Genomic DNA, 27295 nt, shown 5'->3' on the forward strand with positions numbered 1-27295 from the left:
CGGGTGCTTAAAGGACAAGGCTAGAGAATGACATGGTGAAAAAATTTGTCTCTGTGTCTGCGAGCTCAGTCCCCATCGCTGCAAATTGTCTGATCCCATCTGAAGAGACAGGGAGGAACTGGAGCGGAAGAGGGAAAGGGGCCTGCTTTGGGGGAAGGGTGTGCTTGGAGGCAGACAGCTTTGCTTGGGGGGGAGACAGAAGGGGGCCACGGAGAGACAGGGAGGAACTGGAGCTGGAGAGGGAAAGGGGCCTGCTTTGGGGAAGGGGTGTGCTTGGAGGCAGACAGCTTTGCTTGGGGGGGAGACAAAAAGGGGGCCACAGAGAGACAGGGAGGAACTGGAGCGGGAGAGGGAAAGGGGCCTGCTTTGGGGGAGGGGTTTGCTTAGAGGCAGACAGCTTTGCTTGGGGGGGAGACAGAAGGGGGGCCACAGAGACACAGTCAGGGAGGAACTGGAGGGGCAGAGGGAAAGGGGTCTGCTTTGGGGGAGAGGAGTGTGCTGGGAGGCAGACAGCTTTGCTTGGGAGGGGAGACAGAAGGGGGGCCACGGAGACACTGTCAGGGAGGAATTGGAGGGGTAGAGGGAAAGGGGGCTGCTTCGGGGGAGGGATGTGCTGGGAGGCACATCGTTTTGCTTATGGGGGGAAGACAGAAGGGGGGCCACGGAGAGACAGTTAGGGAGGAACTGGAGGGGGAGAGGGAAAGGGGGCTGCTTTCTAGCACCCGTTAATGTAACGGGCTTAAAGACTAGTAATGTTATAATATTAAGGCAGCAAAGATCGATACTACCATCTCCAATCTACTGATCAAATCAATAGACATTAAAGTATTCCGAAAAGAAATCAAAACTCGTCTCTTCAAAAAACACTTCCCATCATCATAACCTCACAATAGTATTAGAAAATACTCTCATGACCACCACCACCACCACCACCATAGCAACACTTCTGAATCCTGACTGTATTATTTCTATTCATCAAAACAACCTATCACTATCTACTATTTGCTTTCAATTTCTCCTGGAAATGTCCAGACTAACAATTGTAACTTGACACATTCTTGATTCTATGTACTGCAATGCTACTGGAAATGTCCAGTCTTCTAATTTGTAATCCGCTTAGAACCGCAAGGCACAAGCGGAACAGAAATCACTAATGTAATGTAATGTATCCTTTTATCACTCTATGGAATGGCCGCAACTTAAATACTGTGTGCAGTTCTAGTTGCTGTATCTCAAAAAAGTTATAGTGGAATTAGAAAAGATACAGAGAGAGGCTACAAAAATGATAATGGATTTGGGGTGACTTCCCTATGAGGAAAGGCTAAAGCGGCTAGGGCTCTACAGCTGGGAGAAGATGGCTCAGGGGTGATATAAAATGCTGAGTGGAGTGGAAAGGGTCAAAATGAAACGTTTGTTCACTCTTTCCAAAAATACAAGGACTAAGGGGCATGCGATGAAGCTACTAAGTAGTAGATTTAAAACAAACCGAAGAACATATTTCTTCACACAACATGTAATTAAACTCTGGAATTGGAGAATGTGGTGAAATCAATTAGCCTTAGCAGGATTTAGAAAAGGTTTGGATAATTTCCCAAAAGAGAAGTCCGTAGGCCATTATTGAGATGGTTTGGGGAAATCCACTGCGTATTCCTAGGATAAGAAGCATGCAATTTGTTTTACTACTTGGGATCTGAGTTGGGGGCTTGATGGACCTTTGGTCTCCCTGTATGGTAATTCTTATGTTTTTATGATATGTTACCACTTAGGCAGTTGAAACTGAACTGAGCTGGTGGGCTTAAGATCTCTAAAGTTATACTGTGCTACTGTTTATATTGGTGGAAAGTTATAGAAAATTCTTGAAGTTACTCAAGGGTTCTCTAAGTTTACTCAGCTTGGAATCAATTTTGAATTTTCTGCAAAAAAGGTAAATTTCAAAATATCAATGTCCTTGTCACAAAAGCAAAGTTTGAAGGGAATGATAGCCATTTTCTATACTTTTGTGGCATCAGCAATTAAGAAAGAACATTTATTACCCAGGAACTAAAATAAAATTTTGTTACATAGTGTAATACTTTATCTCTACAACCTCATTAATCATCTTATTCAGAAATCCTTATTCATGAGAAAGCTCTGACTAATTTGTAAATATTTTGGGCTTGATGAATTTAGACTACTAATCCAAGCTTTGTTACCAACACAATTGAATTACTGCAACATCTGTTATTTAGGTTGTTTTTTCTAACAACTCAAAAAAATTATAAACTATTCAGAATACAGCTATCTGGCTAATCTTTTCATTAGGAAAACATGACATGCTTTCTTGCTATTTTACATTGGTTACCTATTGAAACGAGGATTTTATTAAAGCTTGCCTACTTTCTCTATAAAATACAGTATTGTATAGTCCAGCACCATCTTAACCTAATCAACACTGTTTTTTCCAGTTCATTTAGAATTCACAGGTCACAAAACTCTCTTTTTAAATACCTTCCCCTCGCTAAAGAATAAAAAGAGATTAGAACTATCTTGAGCTTTTCAGTTCACCAAACTCTGGAAAGATACTTCAGATTTATTCCAAAGTTCACACTTTTACTTAGATCTTAGAAGAAACATTAAAACCTGGCTATTTAGAAAATTTGTATTATGTTAATACAGTATACTGTATTTTCAGTTTCTTGAATTGCTATGTGTAATCATCCTGGAGGTTTGTTCCAGCTCTTTTAAGACACTTTGAACTGCAAGGTATTAGCAACATAATTATTGGATTGGATTTATTGCTTGATATACTGCTTAACACCAGTTTTAAAGCAGTGTACAATAAAAATTAATAAAACAATATATAGCCAAAAACTAATATAATGAAACAGTCAAATATGAGAAGTAGTGTCTTTCTTATTCAAATTATATAACAGAGCTTTGAACATTGAATCTATACAATAATCCAGCCTGATTAAAATTGATTTCAAAAAGCCAGCAAATAAGTCATGTTAATGATGTTCACAGGTAATGAATTCCACAAGGAGGGTCCTCAGTAGCTGAAGGCCCTCTTTCTTGTTGAAATTAATTTGACCATCTCAAATGAAGGAAGCTGTAGTAGATAGTACTGAGAAGAATACAAAAAGAGTGCTCAGGTTCCTGTCTAATCAATATGTCAGAGAGAGATGCCAGGAGTATTCAAATAAAGTGCTTTGAAAACCAAACATAATGTTTTAAAGATGACTCTAGCCAAAACAGGCAGCCAGTGTAAGTCTTTCAATTATGCTGTTCTCTTGGCTTCCGTGGCTGGTGTCATGATTGTTGCAGTTGTCCAGCTCTCATTGTAGGTACAACTGGCATTTCAGCCATTTTGCTCAGTAGAATCCATTTTATTTACAGCAACAATCAGCTGCTTTACACCTAGAGTTTAGGCCAGGAGGGCATGCTCATGAGTCTGTCCATTCTTGGAAATGCCAGCTTCAAATTCACCAACACCAGCAGCAACAATTGGGACATCACAATCAGCCTGAGATGTGCCAGTGATCATGTTCTTGATAAAATCTCTGTGGCCAGGAGCATCAATGAAGGTGACATAGTATTTATTAGTCTCAAACTTCCAAAGAGAGATGTCAGTGGTGATACCACGCTCACATTCTGCCTTCAGTTTGTCTAACACCCAGGCATACTTGAAGGAACTTTTCCCATCTCAGCAGCTTCTTTTTCAAACTTCTTGATCTTTTATCAATGCTGCCACATCTGTAAATAAGATGTCTGGTGGTGGTGGACTTGCCAGAGTCTACGTGTCCAATTACCACGATGTTAATGTGATTCTTCTCTCTTCCCATTTTGGGTAGCCAAGTGATGTTTTTCGATAGACACCTATGAACTACTGACAGACCCGGTGCTGTGGCTCTCTTCAGGTTGTGCTGTGAGGACTGCAGTTTGTCTTTATATATAGTTGGTCCTCAAACCTGATTGGCCAGGGCTTGAAGTGATTGAAGCAGGAAAATCCGTTGGTCATGAATTTGAATTTTGGCGGGAAGAATAAAACAAGTTACCTCTACTCCAAATCACTGGAGTGTATGAAATCCCATGCAATTGCAGCCAATTGTACATTGATGAAACTGGATGCACTATAGAGGAAAGGCTGCAAGATCACAAGATACACCACAAGCAATGCAACACAGAAAAATCAGCCATGCTCATAACAATTTGGATTTGAGAACACAAATGTTTTGGAGAAAGAAGACCATTGGTGGCCGAGAAGCATCAAAGAGTCAATAGAGATAGCAAGACACCCCAATAAATTCAACAGAGATAAAAGGGCTCTCTATAAACAAAGCATAGCAACCACTCATCCAAAAGAAATTTAGCACAAAAAGGATTGGGGCTGAGGATGAACGCTTTCTCCCTCTCTCAGTTTTCAGCCTCTTTCCTGCCTCAACTACCTCACACCTCAGCCAATCAAATTTGAGGACCCATTATATATAAAGTCAAACTGCAGACCTCACAGCACACCCTGAAGAATGCCACAGTATGTTAGCTGAAACGTCGGTTCTACCTACTCAGATGCAGCAAGACCCAGACAACTGCTGTCCTTCCATTGACCACTAAATGTGCTGTTGTATTTTGGACCAGTTGGAGTCTTCTGTGACTGATTACTGCAAGTCCAAAATATAAAGAATTGCAATAATTAATCCTGCTTGTAACAAAAGCAGGTTTAATCTAATGAGTGCAAGTCAGAAGAGGCTTGAATTGACAAATTTGTCTCAACTGAAAATAGCACAATTTGACAGCACATTTGATTAGCAAATCAGATTTCAATGCATTGTCACAACAAAATCCAAGCATCAATATTTCTTAAGAGGAATTTTGATGACCTCCCATAGAAGGATGAACAAGCAAAGGCTTATTCCTGCGGAAAAAAACTACATTGCAGCAGATTTATCAGTATTTAAAATAAAATCATGATCTTGTAGCCATTTTTCCAAAAGATCTAATTTGAAATTGGACAAGAACTGAAACTGATCATCCTTCATGGAAACTGTCAGCAAGAGAATGAAATGTAAGACCCCAACTTTCAAGCAATTCTGCTAAAGGAACCAAATACACATTAAAAAGCAAATAGTGAAAATATTGATCCCTCCAAGTATTTACAGTATGTAAGGATATTCAGAATTCCAACATGTAAGCTGGGAATAGTTGAAAAAATAAGACTTGAACCACTGGAAGACAGTGAACTGAAATACCAAAATTTCTCAAAAGATTAAGTAACTTGGAATGCGAAACGGTGTCAAAAGCTGCACTGAGATCTAATTGAATCCATTATGTGTTTTGTGTTAAATTTAAATTCTCACGTATCCTGTGGACAAATATTAATAAATAAGGAAACCTGCCCCACATTTCCCCTATTAGCAGTAAATCCTTCCAATTGAGATGGGTCAAGAAAGTAAACCATTTCCCACCAAAAGATACCAAATATAAGAACAAATGCAAGTAGCCCCCATGGAAATCTCCTGAGATAAAAAGAAAAAAAAAAAGCCTTGTGCTTCAGATGAATAGCACAGGCAACATCTGGGAAGAGCTGGATTCTTTGATCATAGAAAAGAACACTTATGTTGAAAATAATTTTTCATAATCTAAATCTGTCACAATGATACCAAAAGGGATGCCTTCGTAGAAAAATTATCTTGTGAGAACTCCTCTCCACACCACACACCCCCCCAAAAAAAAGATCAGGAAGCTTAAGAATTTTTGAAAAATATTGTCTAAGTAGAATCTCGAGGGATAGCAACCACATAACTGGAAAATTACAAAATCTCAGATTTGTAGACCAAAAGATATTTTCCAGGAATTCTAACTTCCTAAGCAGGACTAGTGTGTCTTTTTTTTTTTTTTTTTTTTTTTTTTTTAAATAGAAGGCATCAAAGTTGTATTCAAAATTTTGACCTGAGATTCCAATCTCAGAGAACTTTTCTCAACCTTAAGAATCCTTATATTCAGTTTTATCCACCACCATTAGAAAAAGAGCAAAGCTCAGAGTCCCTCTCAAAAGGCTTTCCATATGCATAACCACTATCGATATGTCCATTAAAGAAATATCCAAATTATGCCCTATGAAGGCTGTCACGATAGATTTTCAGGAAATGCAACTGAGACTAAGCAAAGGTATTTTGACTGGGATTACGCTCAGTTATCCCCTTAGCAGTAGTGCTGATGGACCCAACATCAGACGAGGCCATTTCGGACCTGGGTCTAGGGACCAAAGGGTGTGGTGGAGTAACATTCCCTCTTGGACTTAAGGAGGATCCTGGTTTAGGGAAGGAACCACTTGATTGATCCACCCTTCCTAATCAAGAGTAACATATTTGTCTATAGTCCACATAACCTTTGGGAGAAGATTTGGGTGTTAGAAATATTTGACTTTCTCTCCCCCCCCCCATACTAGATGTATTGAGATGGATTAAACTTAATTACATTAAAGTATCTTAATTCCAATGCTAATGAAAGGCAAATATAAAGGATGACTCCTCTTATTATTCCTCAGGTTTTTTTCAATACACAGTTAAAAATGTGACACAGTGATATGCAAAATCTATCATCATAAAGATAAAACATAGCTCTATTTAAAAAGCCAGGTCTTCAAGACTTTTTTTTTTAAATCCAAATGCTACAAAAATTGATTGGCAGGGTTTCCACAAAAAAATGATCCAGCATAACAACACTCTTTCTAGTTGTGGTCAATTTAGGGAGTAGTCTTTGCTAATTTTTAAGTTGGGGGGTTTGGGTCCAAAAGAGCTAAAGGAAAGCCTACTTGGGGCCATGACACACCCTTCTTGACTTGCATCCCCATCAGAACATCTGGCCTTGGTCATGCATGCAGAAAACAGGTAAACTCTTTTCAGATACAGGCCTAAAAAGTACTAATGTACACAGAAGAAACCCTAAGATGCCAGAGATAGAAAGAAAAGGATTTCTTCCTGAATGGTGTAAAATATAAAGACAACAGATGTAGAGTCTCAAAATTGATATATTTTAATCACCACGTTGAAAACAGCATTATTTCTAGTGCAATAGTTGTCATTCTGAACAAGCAGGTTATATCCCAGTACTCACGAGCCTTGCAAAAGGAATCCACTCCAAATTTTTTGAATCCCTTCCTACTTCACAGAGGGCTCTGCTGCCCCCTATAATTTTTTCCTTCTGCCATGAGCCTGAAGGAGTGTTGTATCTGCTCTGCTTATTTCTTGATTTTTGTTTGATTTTTTTTGCATATTTTCTTCATTTTTCGGTGCTAACAGCTCTGCTAGTCAAGAGCCCAGTTATGCCTGTGTGGAGAAGCGGACTGATGTCTGCAGCTGACAGGCCAATCCCTTGTGATACCTGTTAGCCAGCCTGCAGAAGCCTTTTTGGAGCTCGGAGCCATCCCCTGTTAGCATTGCTTACCCAGTAGGGGGACCAGCAGGGTTTTGTTTAACCAGCTCCCTTTTTGCACATTCATGGTTTGTGGGGGTTGGAGGCTCAGTCAGACTGGTAGCCCAAAGATTCAGTGCTGGAAGGACATTCTGTTTAAGGCAGTGAGTTCTCCCAGATCGAGCTACCTTTGGAGCTGAGGCAGGCTGCAGCACATTGTCAGCACAGTGAGTAAGGATGTTACAGCTTATGAGGAAAATCAGGGGTGGGGGGCTGTAAATTATATTTTTGAAGGTTTCTGCCTGTTCCCTTATGTGTCCCCACCTCTAAAATCCTAAATTCGCTAGTTTTTCATTTTGTTTTAGAATTTGAGGCATTTTTAGGTGCCAACATGCCAGTTCAGCCATCTTGGATTTCATGTTTTGCTTTTTTCAAAGTTCTCCAGAAACTTCAAATCACTTGTTTTGCCCTAAAACTGGCAGGGATGAAATCTGCAGGCTCATTTGACCCAAGTTCTTGCCAGGTTTGCCCTGGATGGGCGCTCAAATAATGTTCTTGTGCCACATACCGCTCATACCGTGAAGGGGGGCGGGAGCAGCTAGTTTAGCCTCCCCTTTGCTCTCTAGGGCCAAAGAACAGGCAGGAAACCCTTTGGTTAGGGCAGTTTTCCTTTTTGGATCTTGTAAGGGCAGTCATCCTAAATGCAGAGGCTCAGAGGCCAAGAAACGTAAGCTGGAATCAGCGCTGCCTAGTACAGCATTTTTTTGTTAATTTGATGTGGAGAGCCTTTCAGGACAGCCATCCTTCCAAGTCTGGCAGCACTTCAGAGAGCACACAAGGGATCAGGGGCTTCCAGGGTGCGTCTGCCTCACTGTCTGCAGCTGGCCAGGCTCTAGGGGACCTTTCTGAGGGAGATTCAGACGATGATGGGTCTCTTACTGTGCCATTGCAGTCTCAGGACGTACCCTCCCTGTCAGGGGATGCAGGGTTTCAGTCAGGTGCATTAGACCCCATGGTGACTCTCAGTCAGGGGGATGATCCCACGATTCTCCAGCTAGTCAAACCCTTGGCTCTGTTGGATCTGATTACTGACTCGCTTTAGGAGCTAAACTTGACTCCCAGCAGGTCCCCTCTGCTTCCTCCTCTATTATGAATGGCGTGAAAGTCCAGTCTTCTATGTTTCCCTGGCATTCTGATATTAACGTATTGGTCACGGAGCATTGAGATGCTCTGGAAGACTTCCTTAAAGTTGCCAGGATTATGGCTCAGCTGTATCCGATGGCACCGGAGTGTCATCAGCTATTCAATGCGCCTTGGTAGTGCAGGTTACAAAGAGGGAGGGGTGGTGTTGAAAGATATGCAGGATCGCAGAATGGATGTGGTTCTCAAGAGACTAATCAAGGCTTTGGCCTTAGGAATTAAAGCAGCTACAGTGGCCTCCTTTGTGATCTTTTTCTTTTCATACCAGGTTACTAAGTCTTGAGAGGGATGAGCCTTTCCCCTAGCTCCTCTTAGCAAGAGTGGATTATGTAGCAGATGCTCTGTATGATATCAGAGTCAAGAGCAAAGCTTTTGCTTATTCGATCTTAGCCCGCAGAATGCTCTGGATCAGGCAATGGGCTAGTGACTCCACCTCCAAGGCTGCTCTCAGCAGACTTCTTTTCAAAGGGCAAAGGACTAGATGATCTCATGGCCAGTATAGCAGATCCCAAGTGAAAACGCACTGTTTAGTAAGTGTTGGGGCAACCACAATCATTCAAACAAGACTTCCAACATTGAAATCATAATAAAATAAACAGTGAAGAAAAACAGACCTCAATACAGTGACTGCTGGACCGCAAGGTACCCAAAACAATCTGTTTCGTCACCGGTCTGAAAAAACTCCACACATGAAAATAATCTGCATTCTTCTAATTCTTTAAATAAATTTATACTGCACAAACAATTTTTAATTTATAATTGACGAATTCACTGGCTCCACATCAACAAACTTGAATGAGGGTGGCTACAACTGGGTAAGTTATTGTAATCAAGTCCAGCAACAAAAAAGCATTGGTGTGAAAATAAATGTTCACTTATCTAATGTATCCATGACAGTCTCAGGAACCTAGTCCTTATGTTGTCAATATAAACAGATCCCAACAGAGGGAGTACGCCTTTTTGTGTAGAGGCAGTAAATTCGTCAATAATAAATATAAAATTTTTGCAGTATAAATTTATTTAAAGAATTAGAAAAATGCATGATTATTTGCATGTGTGGAGTTTTTTTCAGACCGGTGATGATACAGATTGTTTTAGGTACCTTGCGGCCCAGCAGTCACTGTATTTGAGGTCTGTTTTTCTCCACTGTTTATGAGCTTATGATTTCAATGTTGGAAGTCTTGTTTGAATGATTGTGGTTCCCCCCAACACTTACTAAACAGTGCGTTTTCACTGGTGAAATTATTTTTGTTTTTGCTAAATGGCTGTTTCTACTTTGGTTAATTTGCATCATAGCAGATTGGATAAATTCCTGAAGGATACGGGAATTGAGGGATACAGATAGAGGTAGAGATAGGATTATGAAAGGGTATAAATAGAAGGATAAAGGGGATTGAAGAGATCATGGACCTGATGGGCCGCCGCGGGAGCAGACTGCTGGGCACGATGGACCTCTGGTCTGACCCAGCGGAGGCAACTTCTTACATCATTGCAGCGCTGAAGGTCTGTGTTTGCACTTGGAGACAGTTTATTCTGTCATAGCAGCAGTGGCTATGGAGGAATTTCTAGATTCTCTGGATCTTGCAGAGGCCTATTTACATATTCCCAGACCACAGAAAGTTCCTGAGGTTTTATGTTCTGGAAAACCATTACCAGTTCTCACCCCTTTGGTCTAGCGACTGCCCCTCACACTTTTACCAAAGTGATGGTTGTAGTGGCTGCCCACCTGCGAAAAATGGGCTTACAAGTTCATCCATACCTGGACAACTGGCTGATCATGGGAATGACAACTGGGAATGAAAAATGCCTATACCTTGGGGTGATATATAGACCTCCCAGGCAACAGGAGGACAAAGACATGGAATTAATCGAGGACATAGAGAACATCACACTACATAGAAACATAGAAAGATGACGGCAGAAAAGGGCCAAGGCCCATCAAGTCTGCCCACTATAGACCCTCCCCTTAAGATTAGCTAGTGTTTTGCCCTGACCCTCTTAGGGATCCCACATGGGCGTCCCATTTATTCTTAAAATCTGGCACGCTGCTGGCCTCGATCACCTGCACTGGAAGCCCGTTCCACCGATCAATCACTCGCTCCGTGAAGAAATACTTCCTGGTGTCGCCGTGAAATTTTCCGCCCCTGAGTTTGAGCGGGTGCCCTCTTGTGGTTGAGGGGCCTCTAAGAAGGAAGATGTCATCTTCCACTTCTATACGTCCGGTGACGTATTTAAACGTCTCAATCATGTCTCCCCTCTCCCTGCGCTCCTCTAGAGTGTAGAGCTGCAAATTGTCTAGTCTTGCTTCATACGGGAGACCTTTAAGCCCTGAGACCATTCTGGTGGCCATTCTTTGGACCGACTCGACCCTCTGCACGTCTTTGCGGTAGTGTGGCTTCCAGAATTGCACGCAGTATTCCAGATGAGGTCTCACTATGGCCCTGTACAATGGCATAATGACAGCAGGCTTTCTGCTGACAAAACTTCTACGGATGCAACCCAGCATCTGCCTTGCCTTTGAGGAAGCCTTCTCCACCTGATTGGCAGATTTCATGTCTGCACTAATGATTACTCCCAAATCTCGTTCCGCTGAAGTCCTGGTCAAGGTCTCCCCGTTCAAGGTATAAGTTCTGCACGGGTTTCTGTTACCTAGGTGCATGACCTTACATTTTCCAGCATTGAAGCCCAGCTGCCAGGTTGAGGACCAGCATTCCAATGTGCGCAGGTCCTGCGCCATACTATCTTGTAAATTGCCCTCGCTTACCATATTACATAGTTTGGCGTCGTCGGCGAATAATGTTACTTTACCTTGAAGCCCTTGAGTCAGATCTCCTATGAATATGTTGAAGAGGAGCGGACCCAAGACCGAGCCCTGAGGCACCCCGCTGGTCACCTCCGATGTCCCAGAGAAAGTACCGTTAACCATCACCCTCTGACGTCTGCCACTCAGCCAATCTCTGACCCATGCCGTCAGAGTCTCTCCCAACCCCATTGATTTCATCTTGTTTAACAGTCTGCGGTGTGGGACGCTGTCAAAAGCTTTACTGAAGTCCAGGTACACTATGTCCAGTGAATCTCCTTCATCCAGTCTTTTTGTTACCCAGTCAAAGAAGCTGATGAGGTTTGATTGGCAGGACCTACCTTTGGTGAATCCATGTTGATTGGGGTCCCGTAGATTCCCTTCGTTCAAGACCGTGTCCAACTGGCGTTTGATCAGTGTTTCCATGATTTTGCATACTATTGATGTCAGACTCACCGGTCTGTAATTTGCAGCCTCTGTCTTGCAACCCTTTTTGTGTAGAGGAACGACGTTAGCTGTTTTCCAGTCCAAGGGGACTGTCCCTGTACTCAGTGAGAGATTGAATAGTACGGCTAACGGTTCTGCCAGGACATCACCTAACTCCCTAAGCACTCTGGGGTGCAGATTGTCCGGTCCCATGGCTTTGTCCACCTTGAGTTTTGTTAGCTCAAAGTAAACCTCGCTGGGTGTGAATTTAAAATTCCGAAACGGGTCTTTTGTGTTTGACTGTGGTTTCAATTGAGGGCCGGACCCTGGTGCCTCGCAGGTGAAGACCGAGCTGAAGTATTTATTTAGTATTTCTGCTTTTTCGGGATCTGATTCTGCGTAATTCCCGTCTGTTTTTTTCAGGCGTACTATCCCGTCTGTGTTTTTTTTCCTGTCACTGATATACCGGAAGAAGGATTTGTCCCCTTTCTTAATGTTGTTTGCTAGAGTTTCTTCCACTCGAAGTTTGGCCTCCCTGACTGCCGTTTTGACCTCTGTGGACTTGATCCTGTGTAGCAGTTGATCTTCGCTTTTCCCGGTGCGTTTGAAGGAAGCAAATGCGTTTTTCTTCTCCTTAACGAGACGTGAGATCTCTGCGGTGAACCACTGGGGTTTGTCCTTTCTTCGCTGTTTATGTGATGATTTTATGTAACGGCAGGTTGCCTTGTGTATGACTACGCGGGGACACAGTAATGCTAGGAGACTTCAACATGCCAGATGCAGATTGGAACACACTCTCCGCGACTACGGGTAGCAGCAAAAGAATATTAACCTCCATAAAGGGTGCACGTCTCAAGCAATTGGTATTGGAGCCCACCAGGGACCAGGCGTTACTAGACCTAGTTCTCACCAACGGAGATAGCGTCACGGAAGTCTCAGTAGGAGACACACTGGCCTCCAGCGACCATAATATGGTATGGCTCAACCTCAAGAAAGGTTTCCCTAAGACAAACACAGCAACAAGGGTTCTCAACTTTAGAGGCACAGACTTCAACCGCATGGGAGATTTTGTCCATCAGGAGCTACATAAACAAGCAATATCTGACAATGTGGAGGATATGTGGTCGTCTCTGAAGTCCATCCTACACGAAGCAACAGACCGATACATAAAGACAGTAAGTAAACGCAGGAGAAACAAAAGACCCCAATGGTTCAGTAAAGAAATTTCAGACCTAGTTAAACAGAAAAAAGACACATTTATCACCTACAAACATTTAGGCAGAGATGGGGCGAAAGAGGACTATCTAGACAGATCTAAAGCTGTCAAAACAGCAGTCAGAGAAGCCAAACTCCGAATGGAGGAAGAGCTAGCACGGAAAATTAAGAAAGGGGATAAATCTTTCTTCAGCTATATTAGTGACAGGAAAAGAAACAAAGATGGGATAATAATAATAATAATAATAATAATAACTTTATTCTTATATACCGCCATACCCATCGAGTTCTAGGCGGTTTACAACAATTAACAAATGATCTGCATTGGCAAGCTTATTTACAACATGTTACAAGCAGATTTACAAACAAATTACCTGTAGATTTACAGTAAATTACAACAATTTACAATTTACAACAGTCAGCAATGAAGTTACCACAATTTACAGTAGTCTGCAATGAAAGGAAGATGTATAACGGTTTAACTGAAAATTGTGGGTTAGATCGGACTAGACAAGGGAAGTGGAGAGAGGGTCAAGGGGGAATCGGGTGTGGGGGGAAGGGGTTGGGGGTGGGGCCGGGGTTATGTGAGGTGAAGGGATTAAGTAGGGGTCGTGTTTGTTGAATAGGTAAGTTTTTAGTAGTTTTCTGAAGGCAAGGTAATTAGGGGCCTCGAGTATCATCTGGGCCAGCCATGGGTTCAACTTGGCTGCTTGGAAGGCGAAAGTTCTTTCGAGGGATCTTCTGAGAAGGCAGTGTTTTGGCGAGGGGAAGGAGAACAGTTGAATTCTGCGTGGTGTCCTGTTGTTGCAGTAAAGGTTGAAGTGGGTATTTATGTAACTTGGGGAAGAACCGTTAACCGATTTGTAACAGAAGCATGCAAATTTAAAGAGAACTCTAGATTCTACTGGCAGCCAGTGCAATAGTACGCCTGAAGCAATCGGACGGTAACTTTGCGGAATCAGATTCTGAGAAGGCAGAACTACTAAACAAATACTTCTGTTCAGTGTTCACCCGCGAAGCGCCGGGAGCTGGTCCACAGCTGCAGACGGGAGATAACCAGAAAGACCCGTTTCAAGATTTTGAATTTAAGACTCAAGGTAAACAAAGCCATGGGACCGGATAACCTACACCCCAGAATGCTCAGGGAGTTAAGGGAAGTCCTGGCAGAACCATTATCTGTTCTTTTCAATCTTTCCCTAAGCACAGGAAGGGTCCCCTTGGACTGGAAAACCGCCAACGTAATCCCACTCCACAAAAAGGGCTGCAGGACAGAGACAGCAAACTACAGACCAGTGAGTCTCACGTCTATAGTGTGTAAACTCATGGAAACACTGATCAAACAGAATCTTGACACAATCCTAGACGAAGAAAAACTGCGTGATCCACACCAACACGGGTTCACCCAGGGCCGATCCTGCCAATCTAATCTGATTAGCTTTTTTGACTGGGTTACTAGACAACTGGACGCCGGAGAGTCACTGGACGTGGTATATTTGGACTTCAGTAAAGCATTTGATAGCGTCCCTCATCGAAGATTACTGAACAAGCTGAAATCGATAGGATTAGGAGACACTCTAACTACATGGGTTGGGGATTGGCTGAGCGGTAGACTTCAGAAGGTGGTGGTGAACGGTACCCCATCCGAAGCATCGGACGTGATCAGTGGAGTGCCGCAGGGCTCGGTCCTGGGCCCGATTCTATTTAACTTATTCATAAGAGATATGACGCAAGGACTTAGAGGAAGGGTATCACTGTTCGCCGACGACACCAAACTTTGCAACATAGTAGGCAAAAGCTTATTACCTGATAATATGACACACGACCTACTGTTGCTGGAACAATGGTCAACTACTTGGCAGCTAGGCTTCAATGCTAAAAAATGCAAGATAATGCATCTGGGTAAGAGAAACCCGCGTAGAACTTATGTACTAAATGGTGAGACTTTGGTTAGGACCACGGCGGAACGTGACCTAGGGGTGATTATTAGTGAGGACATGAAGGTTGCCAATCAAGTGGAAAAGGCTTCCTCCAGGGCAAGACAAATGATGGGGTGTATCCGCAGAGGTTTCGTCAGCAGGAGACCTGAAGTTATGATGCCGTTGTACAGAACCATGGTGAGGCCTCACTTGGAGTACTGTGTTCAGTTTTGGAGACCACACTACCGAAAGGATGTGCTGAGGATCGAGTCGGTTCAGCGAACGGCCACCAGGATGGTCTTGGGGCTCAAGGATCTCACGTATGAAGAAAGATTTAAAAAATTGCGGCTGTACTCACTTGAGGAAAGAAGAGAACGGGGAGATATGATTGAAACATATAAGTACATCACGGGACACATCGAGTCAGAAGATGATATCTTCTGGCTCATGGGACCCTTGACCACCAGAGGGCATCTGCTGAAAATCAGGGGAGGGAAGTTTCATGGCGACTCCAGGAAGTACTTCTTCACCGAAAGAGTAGTGGATCATTGGAACAGACTCCCACTCCAGGTGATAAAGGCCAGCAGCGTGACGGATTTTAAGAGAAAATGGGATACTCACGTGGGATCTTTAAGGGAGTAAATTCAGGGGAGGGGATACTTGGAATGGGCAGACTTGGTGGGCTATAGCCCTTTTCTGCTGCTTTTTTCTATGTTTCTATCAGGGCCCCGTCATTCACCGAAGGACAACAAGCGGTGTCTCAGATGATCTGAGTTCCGCAAAGTCTGGGTTGGATAGTAAATTTCCGAAAGAGTCACTTGACTCTGACCCAATCCATAGAATATCTGGGTGTCTTGTTCAACATGATGGATGGCAGTGTATTTTCAAGAGGCACAAAGACAGAAGCTTTGTTCTCAAAAAAACAAGCTTGCTAGCCAAGCCAACTCGGTCAGTGTGGAATTTTTCTCCCATGGCGGCCACAATAGATGTGGTTCCCTGAGCGAAAGCTCACATGCGTCCTCTCCAAAATGTGTTATCACATTGGTCTCCTCGTACAGACTCTCTGCAGATGTCCCTGCCTTGGACACCAGAAGACCAGGCCAGTAAGGACTGGTGGCTCCACTCTTTTGCTCCCTATGCATAGCTTCCTATGTAATTATGGAGATGAATGCCAGTCTCTTCAGCTAGGGAGCTCACTATAACCATCAACTGATTCAGGGACGTTAGTCGGCCACCCAGAGAAAGTGGTCGATCAACAGGCTGGAACTTCAAGCCATTCTGTAGAAGACTGAAAGTTCAGGCAGTCCAAGTCTTCTCAAACAATGCTACTGCGGTGGCTTATGTCAGTCACAAGGGAGGCACCAAGAGTTCCCTGCTGGGTCTGGAAGCCTGCTTAATGTTCAAATGGGCAGAGCTTCATCTTCAGGTGCTCTCAGCAGCGCACGTAGCAGGAGAGGACAATGCACATGCTGATTTCCTCAGCAGACACTTTTCAATATGGGCAAGTGGACACTATATGCATGGGCCTTCCATACCTTCATCATTGGGGTTGCCAACGTTCAACCTCATGGCAACAGCACAAAACAAGAAGATGGACAGATTCTTCAGTCGAAGGTCCAAGCCCAGAAGGGCGAGTCAGGATGCTCTGATCCAGCCATGGCCACAGAGTGAGCTGGTGTACGTGTTCTCTCCTGTGGCCCCATGATAGGACAGATACTCCATAGAATCACAAGCCATCAGAGAAAGGTCATTCCTGTGGCTCCAGACTGGCCACACAGACCGTGATATGCAGATTTAGTATGTCTTCAAACAGGTCCCAGTCTGAGGCTACAAATGCAACCAGACCTTCTTTCTCAGGGTCCATTGGTCATAAAAGATACGGATCACTTTGTTCTTATGGCATGGCTCATGAGCATGAAGCATTAGTGTGCAAAGGGTACTCAGAGGTAGTCATTACTACTCTATCAGATCTAAAAAGCCGATAACGGTCTTTTCCTATGCTAAGGCTTGGGAAACTTTCCCAAACTGGTGCATCCAGGAAAATGAGGAGTCATTCTCTGCTCCAGTCTCTGTGGTGTTAGCTTTCCTCTAGACTGGCCTTTACAAGGGACTTATGGTGGCATCCCTTAGAGTCCAAGTAGCGAGATGCTCTTCTTTTTAGGGCTTGAGACCGCAGATCTAAGCTAGCATCTCATCCGGACCTAACCAGATTCCTAAAGGTGAACACTACATATCAGGCCCCCAGTAAAACTTCTATTCCTTCTTGGGATCTTAACATGGTTTTGCAGGGGATCAGCCAAGCTCCATACAAGCCACTGAAGGAATCATCCTTGATGGATCTGATGTTCAAAACTGGTTTTCTGGTGGCCATGACCTCAGTGAGAAGGGTCTCGGAGTTACAGGTTCTTTCTTGCAGAGTGCCTTTCCTTAAATTTATTGAAGCTGGAGTCTCTGCACACCATTCCTTCCTTTCTGCTGAAGGTGATTTCAGCATTCCATGTCAATCAGGAAGTCAGATTGTCAGCGTTCCAGTCCACAGGTTCCAAGAAAGAGGACTAGATTCTGAAGAAGTTGGATATTAAGAGGGTGCTTCTCCGATATCGCGAGGTTACCGATAAGTTCAGGCTATCTGACCAACTTTTTGTGCTGACACATCCAGCTAGATGCTGTGCACTGGCTTCCAAGGCCAAAATTGCCAGATGGATCCATAGGGTCATTTCGTCAACATATATTGTTTGTGGGAAACGGTCCCCTGTTACTGTAAAAGTTTGTTTATTGAAAGCTTCTATACTATGGAGTCAATTCAGAGTGGTTTACATTAACTTTTGTAAAGGTGTTACAATACAGAGTTAGCATTTTCTGAGATGATTTTCAATACAGACACATTTATACCATAATCAATCATCCTAGGTAAATGCACACATTTGTACCATAATCATCCTACTTATATGCACATATAATAATAATATAATATACTATGTTCATATTAAATCCTACTTATTTGCACACATATGTATCATGTTCTATGTTCATCTTAGATTTACATACATCCTGATATTTCTAGTTATCTGTACTTTGTTTATCATATCAGCAATTCTGGGTATCTCTACTGTGTTCACCATATTGTGTTCCTACTGGGGACTAGACAGCTAACTCCTCTATGTTGCTTTATTAGTTAAAGTAGTCTGTGAAATGGATGGTGGTTATCTCTTTTTTGAACTTTCTGGTGTCCTTTTCTAGTTTTAATTCCTTCAGAAGGGAGTTCCACCACCTTAGAGCCATCACAGAAAACATTCTTGTCCTGATGCTTTTGTATTTGATGTCTCTGAAGGAGGGTATTTCCAGCAAGTATTCTTGGCTCGAGCGCAGGGTATGTGCAGGTATATGGTAATGTAGTCTGGCTGCTAGATATTGCGATTCTGAGAGATGAATGATTTTGTATGTCAGCAACAAGATATTGAATTTTACCCTGCTTTCAATCAGGAGCTGCTGTGTTTTGTACAATTTGAATCTGCTTGATCATGTACTTTGCAATGCACAGCAGTATGCATTGCAGTAGTCAAAGATTGAGAATACCAGAGTTATTACGTTGGACATTGCTTGATGAGTGAGGTAGGATTAAAGTCCCCTAACCTAGTAGAGTTTGTCATAAGTGTTTTTCACATAGAAACATGACGGCAGATAAAAGCCAAATGGCCCTAGTCTGCCCATCCACAGTAACCATTATCTCTTTCTCTCTGAGAGATCCCACGTGCCTTTCCCAGGCCCTCTTGAATTCAGACACAGTCTCTGTTTCCACCACCTCTTCTGGGAGGTTCCATGCATCTACCACCCTTTCCGTAAAAAAGTATTTCCTCAGATTACTCAGGAGCGTATCACCTCTTAACTTCATCCTATGCCTTCTCATTGCAGAATTTCCTTTCAAATGAAAGAGACTCGACTCATGCACATTTATATTACGTAGGTATTTAAACATCTCTTGTATCTCCCCTCTCCTGCCTTTCCTCCAAAGTATAAATAAGAACATAAGAATTGCCTCTTGGCCAACTCCATCCTTTTTATATCTTTTGAAGGTGCAGCCTCCAGAATTGTACACAATATTCTAAATGAGGTCTCACCAGAGTCTTATACAGAGGCATCAATACCTCCTTTTTCCTATTGGCCATACCTCTCCCTATGCAACCTAGCATCCTTCTAGCTTTCGCCATCACCTTTTTCAACCTGTTTAGCCACCTTTAGATCATCACATACAATCACACCCAAGTCCCGCTCTTCCGTTGCGCACATAAGTTCTTCACCCCCTAAACTGTACTGTTCCCTCTGATTTTTGCAACTCAAATGCATGACCTTGCATTTCTTAGCATTCAATTTTAGCTGGCAAATTTCAGACCATTCTTTAAGCTTCATCAGATCTTTCTTCATGTTATTCATACCATCCAGCGTGTCTACTCTATTGCAGATTTTGATATCATCTGCAAAGAGGCAAATCTTACCCGATGATTTGTTTGATCTGTAACATGGCTAGGTTTGGGTTCAGCTATACTCCTAAGTTCCTCACCCCTTCCATGGATAATTTTATGGTATTGCTGTTCAGAGTTAGTTGGTATCTCGTAAAGGTGCATTCAACTAGACATGTGTCTTCGTCGTGGGTAGAAATTCAGGCAGTGTCTTCAAAGGAGATTTGTATGGTGGTTACTTGGTCCACTCTACGTACATTTGCCAAGTTTTACAGATTGGATGTTGGTGGCAAGGGAGGATTCTGCCTTTGGGTCCTTAGTAGAGAATGACATGGTGAACAAACACCATGGCAGGCTGCGGTTTGCCCACAGCTACGGAGACACCAAAACCTGACTAGCTGCAGACACAGGAACAGAACTTATCACCACCCAAAAGAACAGAAAGCTTTGTCCCTGCTGTTGGAAGCACCCCCGCAATCCATATCACCATTAACCGTGGCGGCCATGATGTTGTCATCGTTGTCATTGTCCTGCTCTTGATTCCTTCCCTTAGAGCGCAGTGCTGAACTGGCAGGGCTCCCAATCGGAACTTCACCCTTCTTCCTCCAAGCTGAGATGTAAACCAGTGTTTCTAGGGGTATGTGAATCACTTGGGGGGGTATGTGGCGCTGCACGGGTCTCTCGCCCCCTTCCTCCCCAATGTGGAGCCACTGTTGTTTTACGCTACCACCAGGGATCCCATTTGTAAACAGGCCTCCTTCCTGCCCTCCAGCTGCGTGCTCCCCTCTGCCGAAGCCAACCCAGAAGGCTTCCCTCTGATGTCAGACTTGTCCAGAATGATACCCCTACTGCACTAGAAAAAGAGATTAGGTTATTACCTTGCTAATATATTTTCTAGTAGACAAGTTTGTCATTCTGGACTCCCACCCTGTTATTTATTTCCTGGGCCTGCCTATTGTCACACTATGTTCTTATCCAAACCTGCAAGTTAGATAGATGCCAGTCAGACCTTGAGGATTTGAAGAGTAATCTATTGATAGGATACTTTGGGATATTATTTGAGCTGTTTGGCATGATTCTTTCGCTGTTTTGTTTGTTCAATGTTTAACATGTTTGTTATAATTTCAGAGCAGAACAGACTTGTTCTTTGAGGAGTTTCCCCGTACCCCTCCTTCACATCTGTTTCTAGAAAGGGCTATTGCTTGCTTTAGAACTAACTGTAGGGGGCAGCAGAGTCCTCTGTGAAATTGGAGGGGATTCAAAAAATTTTGGAGTGGATTCCTTCTGTAAGGCTTGCAAGCATTGGGATATAACCCACTGGTCCAGAATGACACACACATCTACTAGAAAAGATATTAGCAAGGTAAGAACATAATATCTTTTTCTGACTTTGTTGTCTGGTGATTTTATTTTTCTGATCATCTTGTTCCAAGTCTCTGGTTGTACTTCCCTCTGTCTGTGCTCTTAACTCAGTTTCCTATTTACATAGTAACATAGTAGATGACGGCAGATAAAGACCCGAATGGGTTTCTTTTCTCTCCTTCCCTTTTTGCCTCTTTGGCACTGATTTTTTTTTCCATATTTAGTTTGTTTCCATCTTAAATCTATCTACTTTTCACCTCTTCTCTTCCCCTCCATTCATGTGAACCTTTTCCTCCCCTCCATCCATGCGCACCATCTCTTCTTTTTCTTCTCTTCCCCTTCTCTCCAACCATGTGCACCATCTTCTCTCTCTCCTCTTCCCTTCATCCATGTGCACCATCCCTTTCCCTCCATACACTGCAACATCTCATCCATCTTTTTGCTTCCCTTGCATTCAGCATCACTCCTCTATATCCCTGTCTGTTCCCCATGTCCATCAATGCCTCTTTGTAGTTCTGTGCTCTTTCCCCATACATCTTTTTGCTGTCTCTCCCTGCCCATATCCAGGTTGTTCCCTCTTTCTTTCCTTTTCACCTGAATCCCTCAGCAATCATCCCTCCCCCCCCCCAATTTCCAGGTTCCCCTTTTCTCTTTCATATTATGGTAAGCAGCCCCACTGCCCTCCCACTCTTCCTGAGTATGGCATCTCCCTGACTTCCCCCTCTTCCTGCTACGTTCAGGCTGATCTTTCTTTTCCCTCTCTCTTTGTGAGTCAGGCATCCCTCCCTGCCTGCCTAAGTGTCGCCCACCTGATTGATGCTCTTCCAAACGATTGTCTTCTTGGCAACAATTCAGCCAGGCTTTCTGTAGCCAATCCCAGGGGTTTTTCCTTTGCATGTCCCTCCTATGTGACTACTGAAAGTTTCTGCAGAGAAAAGGCCCCTGGGTTCACCAGACAGCCTGGCTGAATCGTTGCTGGGAAGACTATTGTTTGTAAGAGCATTGGGAAGGGAGGGAAGGATGGATACTTCTGAAGTATGGAAGGCAGAGAAATAGAAAGTTGAGTTTGACTGTGAGGACCACACAGAAGGTCCCCCAAGGACCACACTTGGCTTGTGGGCATTGCATTGAAGAACAGTGACTTAGAGTAACTGGTGTAATAATTGCTGTGAAGAATGGAGGAACACAATTTGAGAGAGAAACAGGAGCTTAAAGGAAATCCATTCAAGGGGGCTAACATGACAATTATCTTAATATTTTTACTGAGATGTTATGTTGCCATTTTGACACAGTTGGACTTACTGAAATTAATAATCTCTTTATGCACCGAATCGTGCATCCTCAAGTGCAGACAGTTGCTCAGAATGTTTTTGATGACATGATGTTTTTACATGTGTGATTTTTGCTGGCAATTGGCAAACCCTGTATAGTATGACTCTGTTAGGTACTGTTGACCCTGAAAGGCACTAGTTGATGGTGTTCTTTATGGCTGCTCCCAGAGCTTCAGGGAAATAATAGAATTACAGGTGAAAATTTTAATGAGCAGATCACATTTCTTTCATTGATTCAGGGTATTATTTTTGTTTGTATTTGCAATGCAATGCAGAGAATACAATGACTGTTCTGTTATATTTTTAAAGTGCTATAAGGGAATTAGTTTTTTAAATGATTTGTATTATATAGTTAACAGTGTAAAAAGAACTCATAACTTTCCTAAATTCATTCATTCTTTCTGGTTCTAATTTAGACCTGTACAGAGGTGTTGGATGCCCTGCGAGGTGGGAGCTTAGGAGACTGTAAAGAGACATCAGAGTCGTACAGGGCAGTTTCTCACAAGCTTTATCCTTATGCTCTGGCTTTCATGCCTCCTGGTTATGAAGAGGACGTGATGAGGATCACCGTTAATGGAGATAGTTCTGCAGAACCGGAAGAACTGGCCAATGAGATGTGAACACCAGAAAATAGTGGACCATATCGGTTAATGGAATATTTTTGTCACGCACCTGCCACATTGATCTGTAACCTGCGTGGAGATTGGATGGAGTAAAGACATGTTGCCTTTAAATAGAGTCTTTTACTTTTTTATCCTGCTGACAAAGTATATATATAAAGTATCTAACATATTACAGGATATGGGGTGGTTCAATTTCTTAATAAAAGCTGCTAAAATTGAAAAAAAAAAAAAAATCATAAAATGTTATGCTGTCATTACCTACCCATGTTTTTAAACTAATTAATTTATATGGAAGCCGAGGGTTGTTACAGCTGACAGAGCAGGTGTGTGACACAAATATTACTTTCAGATTTGTCTTTTGAGAGTACAGTTCTCTTGAACAGCATGGAAAATGTTGTTTTAGCACTGGATTCTTTCACTGAGCACAAAAGCGTTCTTGGGGCTTGAGCATCTGATCTTGTGGATGACGGAGGATTCTGATCATAGGAAGCGCTCGATACAAATCACTGTTCACAGATTAGAAGCAGATGCTCTGGTGTTATGGTATCTGAGGTGTAGACAAAGCCAAAATGACTCAGAAAATATAGGGGTGTTAAGCTTGGCCTGAATTCACCATGTTGGTTACCTTGCAGAGCAGTTTTCAATTAAAAAGCACCGGTTTTTATAATTCTGTCTTAAGGTATGAGATAAGCGGTTGCTGTTTGGGGGAAAGGGTTTGGTTTTGCAGGACTTTGTGTCATTAAACTTGTTAACAGTGCACTACAAGATCCACGAGTGTGTGCACCAGTGATATGGTGTCAGCTAATTGGAAAGAGAAGTGTATTGTCACCTTTGAGTGATAGCATAGGGAAAGACGTACTGCATCCCAGGGCTTGAAGCTGGTGAGAGCCAATAGCTTGGCTACCCTTTTCTGACCGATCAAGAGACTTTAAAACAGTTATAACAAACACAAATAAAAAAAAAACCTCAGTAGGCCTTGTTCACATTATGCAGAAAAAAATGTGCTGCAGTTTAGATACCTCTGGAATTTTTCCACAGTGTCACAGGTTTGTAATACTTGAAGCCCTACATATTTCTAAGCATATATTTCTTGCTCAGTTGTTTCACAGGCCCCACTCCCTTCTGGCTAAAGACTTTGTAACATTTAAGGGGCTCTTTTTTTTTTCTCCCAACAACCAGCTTCTTCCTGCAGTTACATGATGTAATTTCCTTTTTGTTGTCAAACATAAGGTACCAAATATGATGCAATAAAATGTTTTGAAAATATATTTCTCTTGCAGTACCATCCTTGTGTGACTTGTCTTTGAAAACCAAGAGACGCAGGTATTGAGTTGCAGTGGCCCTGCACTAAAATAACCTGAATGTATTCCCTGGATACGGGAGTTTTTAACTCTAGCCAGTTCTCACAAGGCCAAAAAACAGGTCTGGTTTTCAGAGCAACCCTAGGGCATCTAAATGGCAGATGACATTTAGGGCTCCTTTTACGAAGGTGCGCTAGGGGCCTTAATGCGTGGAATAGCGCACGCTAGCCGCTACCGCCTCCTTTTGAGCAGGCGGTAGAATTTCAGCTAGCGCGCGCTATAGCATGCGCTAAAAACGCTAGCACACCTTCATAAAAGGAGCCCTTAATGTGAGCAATTGCAAAGGGATGCATGTAGTGAAGAGGAACTCAAGCTATAGCTGCATGATGCTAGATTCCACATTAGGAGTCGCCCGCTCAGGAAAAGGATGTAGGTGGTGGTGGTAATTCATTGACATCTTAGTGTGCAGAGGGGGGTAAAGAAAGAAAAAGAGAATCCTAGGAATTATTAGAAAGGAATGGAAAACGAAAATTAGAATGTTATGAAGCCTTTGCATCACCCCACACCTCAAATAGTGTATGCAGTGCTGGCCAACACATACTTTATAATTGAATACCTGAATAAATTCATGTAAACTGTTCTGAGCTCCCCTGGGAGAACGGTATAGAAAATTGAATAAATAAATAGTTATAGCCCCCCTTTAACAAGGTGGGTTACAGTGCATCTCAAAGATATAATGAAATTAGAAAAAATATGGAGAAGGGCAACCAAAATGATAGAGGATGGGATGGCTTTTCGACTTAGAGAAGAGAGGTTCAAGAGGAAGGTATGATATAGGTCTTTAAAATCCTGAGTGGAGTGGAACTGATAAATATGAATCGCTTGTTCTTTCCAAAAGTACTAGGACCTAGGGGAGCATGCAGTGAAGCAGTGGCATTATAAGGGGCACAGTAGCTTGGCATCTCTTCTCCCCACCCACCCCGAGATGGAAGAGCAGGTCGTACCTCTTAAAAGTCTTCTGTTCTTAGCTGGCACTGGGCAGGAACTCCTACCTTCGGCTCTCTCTGATACACACATTTCTGAAGCATTATTGGCTAGATATCTTGGCTTCAGTTTGGTCAGCAGGGATAGCTGTTTCCTGCCTACATGAGGACTGCTTTTTTACATCCTACATGTCTCTGTAGATGAAACCAGGAAATGGAGTGATATCAGATTGTGGCTAGTGTTGACAGTTTGTCTTCATGCTTGCTCTATTGATATGTTTTGGTTTTTTTAGTTTAAGTTCAGAGTTTTACAATGGTTCTGTCTAGAAGCAATAGTCATCCTTCTCTCTTCCAGTTTGCCTTACTGCTTTATTATGAATACTGAGGAAAGGCTGTGGCACAGGTACCCTTGTGGCAGAGCAGTTCTCTCTAACTCCGCCTGTTGGTAAATGAGTATAGCCCACAAGTCTCTGGATTGATCTCTTGCAATTAAAAGAAAAAAGATATATCAGTAAGAACGAATTTTTCATCGGAAAGGACAAATGCACACTCAAAACAAAAAAGTGACAGCATCCACCTCTCTGCACCAAAGGGAAAAACCCTTAATTGTCTTCACAAAGAATCACAAGACCAGCAATGGTAAATGAAAAATGGCATTTGAAAACTGTACACTGATACATGACAGTTCAGGGACAGAGTGTGAAAGACATGGATAAAATGTGTCTTGTTAGTGTGGTAGGGACTGTATGAGATGTATGTCTTTGTGCCTCAGGTTAATAGAGAAGCACTCTTCCTCAAGGGAAATATTTATTTGCATTTAGATATTGCTACAATATGCTGGAAGATGTTTACAGGTGACATATTACAAAGAAACATGATGGCAGGTAAAGGACAAATGGCCCATCCAGTGTGCTCATCTGCAGTATCCACTATCTCCTCCTCTCACTGAGAGACCCACATGCCTGTTCCATGCTTTTTGAATCCTGACACAGCCTTTATCTCCACCATCTCTACTAGGAGACTACTGGGTCAGACCTATGGTCCATCAAGCCCAGTAGCCCGTTCTCATGGTGGCCAATCCAGGTCACTATACCTGGCCAAAACCCAAAGAGTAGCAACATTCCATGCTACCTATCAATCCAGGGCAAGCAGTGGCTTCCTCCATGTCTTTCTCAATAATGGACTTTTTATTTTTTCATCGCGAAGCAGGGACTTTAGATCATTTATTATTCTATTGTCCAAATTGGGGCCAAATTGTTTATTAGAAAACCCAGTGGCATTGACCTATGATACTATATTATTTGGCATGTCAATAAAGGCAAGGAGTTATCTTTTATTATCTATCTTTATTATCTTTGAACAATAATAAGCTTTTGCTTATAATGACAGGGGTTGCCATACAACAAATTACTTGTAACTGGAAGAACTGGAATAGACTGAATTATAATTTTTGGCTGAACTCATTGTGTCATATATATAAAATGGAAAGAGTAATAGCTACACAGCAGGGATATTTAAGGAAATGTCAAGCTGTGTGGGAGCCATTAGCAAAATATTGTAAGGAATAGATGCCATTTTTCCCTTAAATTTATAAGTTCAATATTCAGGGAGGGGGTAATTTTAGTATATCATCTTCTATATAGGATATTAAATATTTGTTATGAAAGGGTGGGAAGGGAGGGAGATAAGGTTATATGATTTGTATTATTGCTGAATATTAAGTGATATATTTAATGTTAAAATGTTTTAACTTGTTGTCACACTTATTGTAAGTTTGAAAATGAATAAAAATTTTATATAAAAAATAAATAAATAATGGACTTTTCCTCCAGGAAATTGTCCAAACCTTTCTTAAAACCAACTATTCTATCTGCTCTTACCACAACATCTGGCAATGTGTTCCAGAGCTTAACTATTCTCTGAGTGAAAAAAAATGTATTTCCCTATAACTTTGAGTGTCCCCTAGTCTGTAATTTTTGACTGAGTGAAAAATCGATCCATTTGTACCTGTTCTACTCCACTCAGGATTTTGTAGATCATAAAATCAGGATTTTTCAATCATATCTCCCCTCATCTGTCTCTTCCAAGCTGAAGAGCCCTAACGTTTTCGTCTTTCCTCATACGAGAGGAATTCCATCCCCTTTACCATCTTGGTCGCTCTTCTTTGAACCTTTTCTAGCGCCACTATATCTTTCTTGAGATAAGGAGACCAGAATTGAACGCAATACTCCAGATGAGGTTGCACATCCCTTTCTGAGAAAAAGTATTAGATTATTCCTGAGTAGAGAATGA

At 42.4% G+C, this 27295-nt stretch overlaps 1 protein-coding gene across 2 annotated transcripts in view; it reads left to right on the forward strand.

The window, feature by feature from the left end:
• NAA15 (N-alpha-acetyltransferase 15, NatA auxiliary subunit) overlaps positions 1–23985 on the forward strand; it is a 243517-nt gene extending 219532 nt beyond the window's left edge. For both annotated transcript variants that reach the window (XM_033939428.1, XM_033939438.1), the window contains one exon: positions 22513–23985. In XM_033939428.1, coding sequence (XP_033795319.1) covers positions 22513–22716 — 204 coding nt within the window. In that variant the 3' untranslated portion in view covers positions 22717–23985. The remainder of the gene's footprint in view (positions 1–22512) is intronic.
• Positions 23986–27295: the final 3310 nt, after the last annotated feature.

This window comes from Geotrypetes seraphini, chromosome 1 (genome assembly GCF_902459505.1).
Source record: "Geotrypetes seraphini chromosome 1, aGeoSer1.1, whole genome shotgun sequence".
Classification (NCBI taxonomy): domain Eukaryota; kingdom Metazoa; phylum Chordata; class Amphibia; order Gymnophiona; family Dermophiidae; genus Geotrypetes; species Geotrypetes seraphini.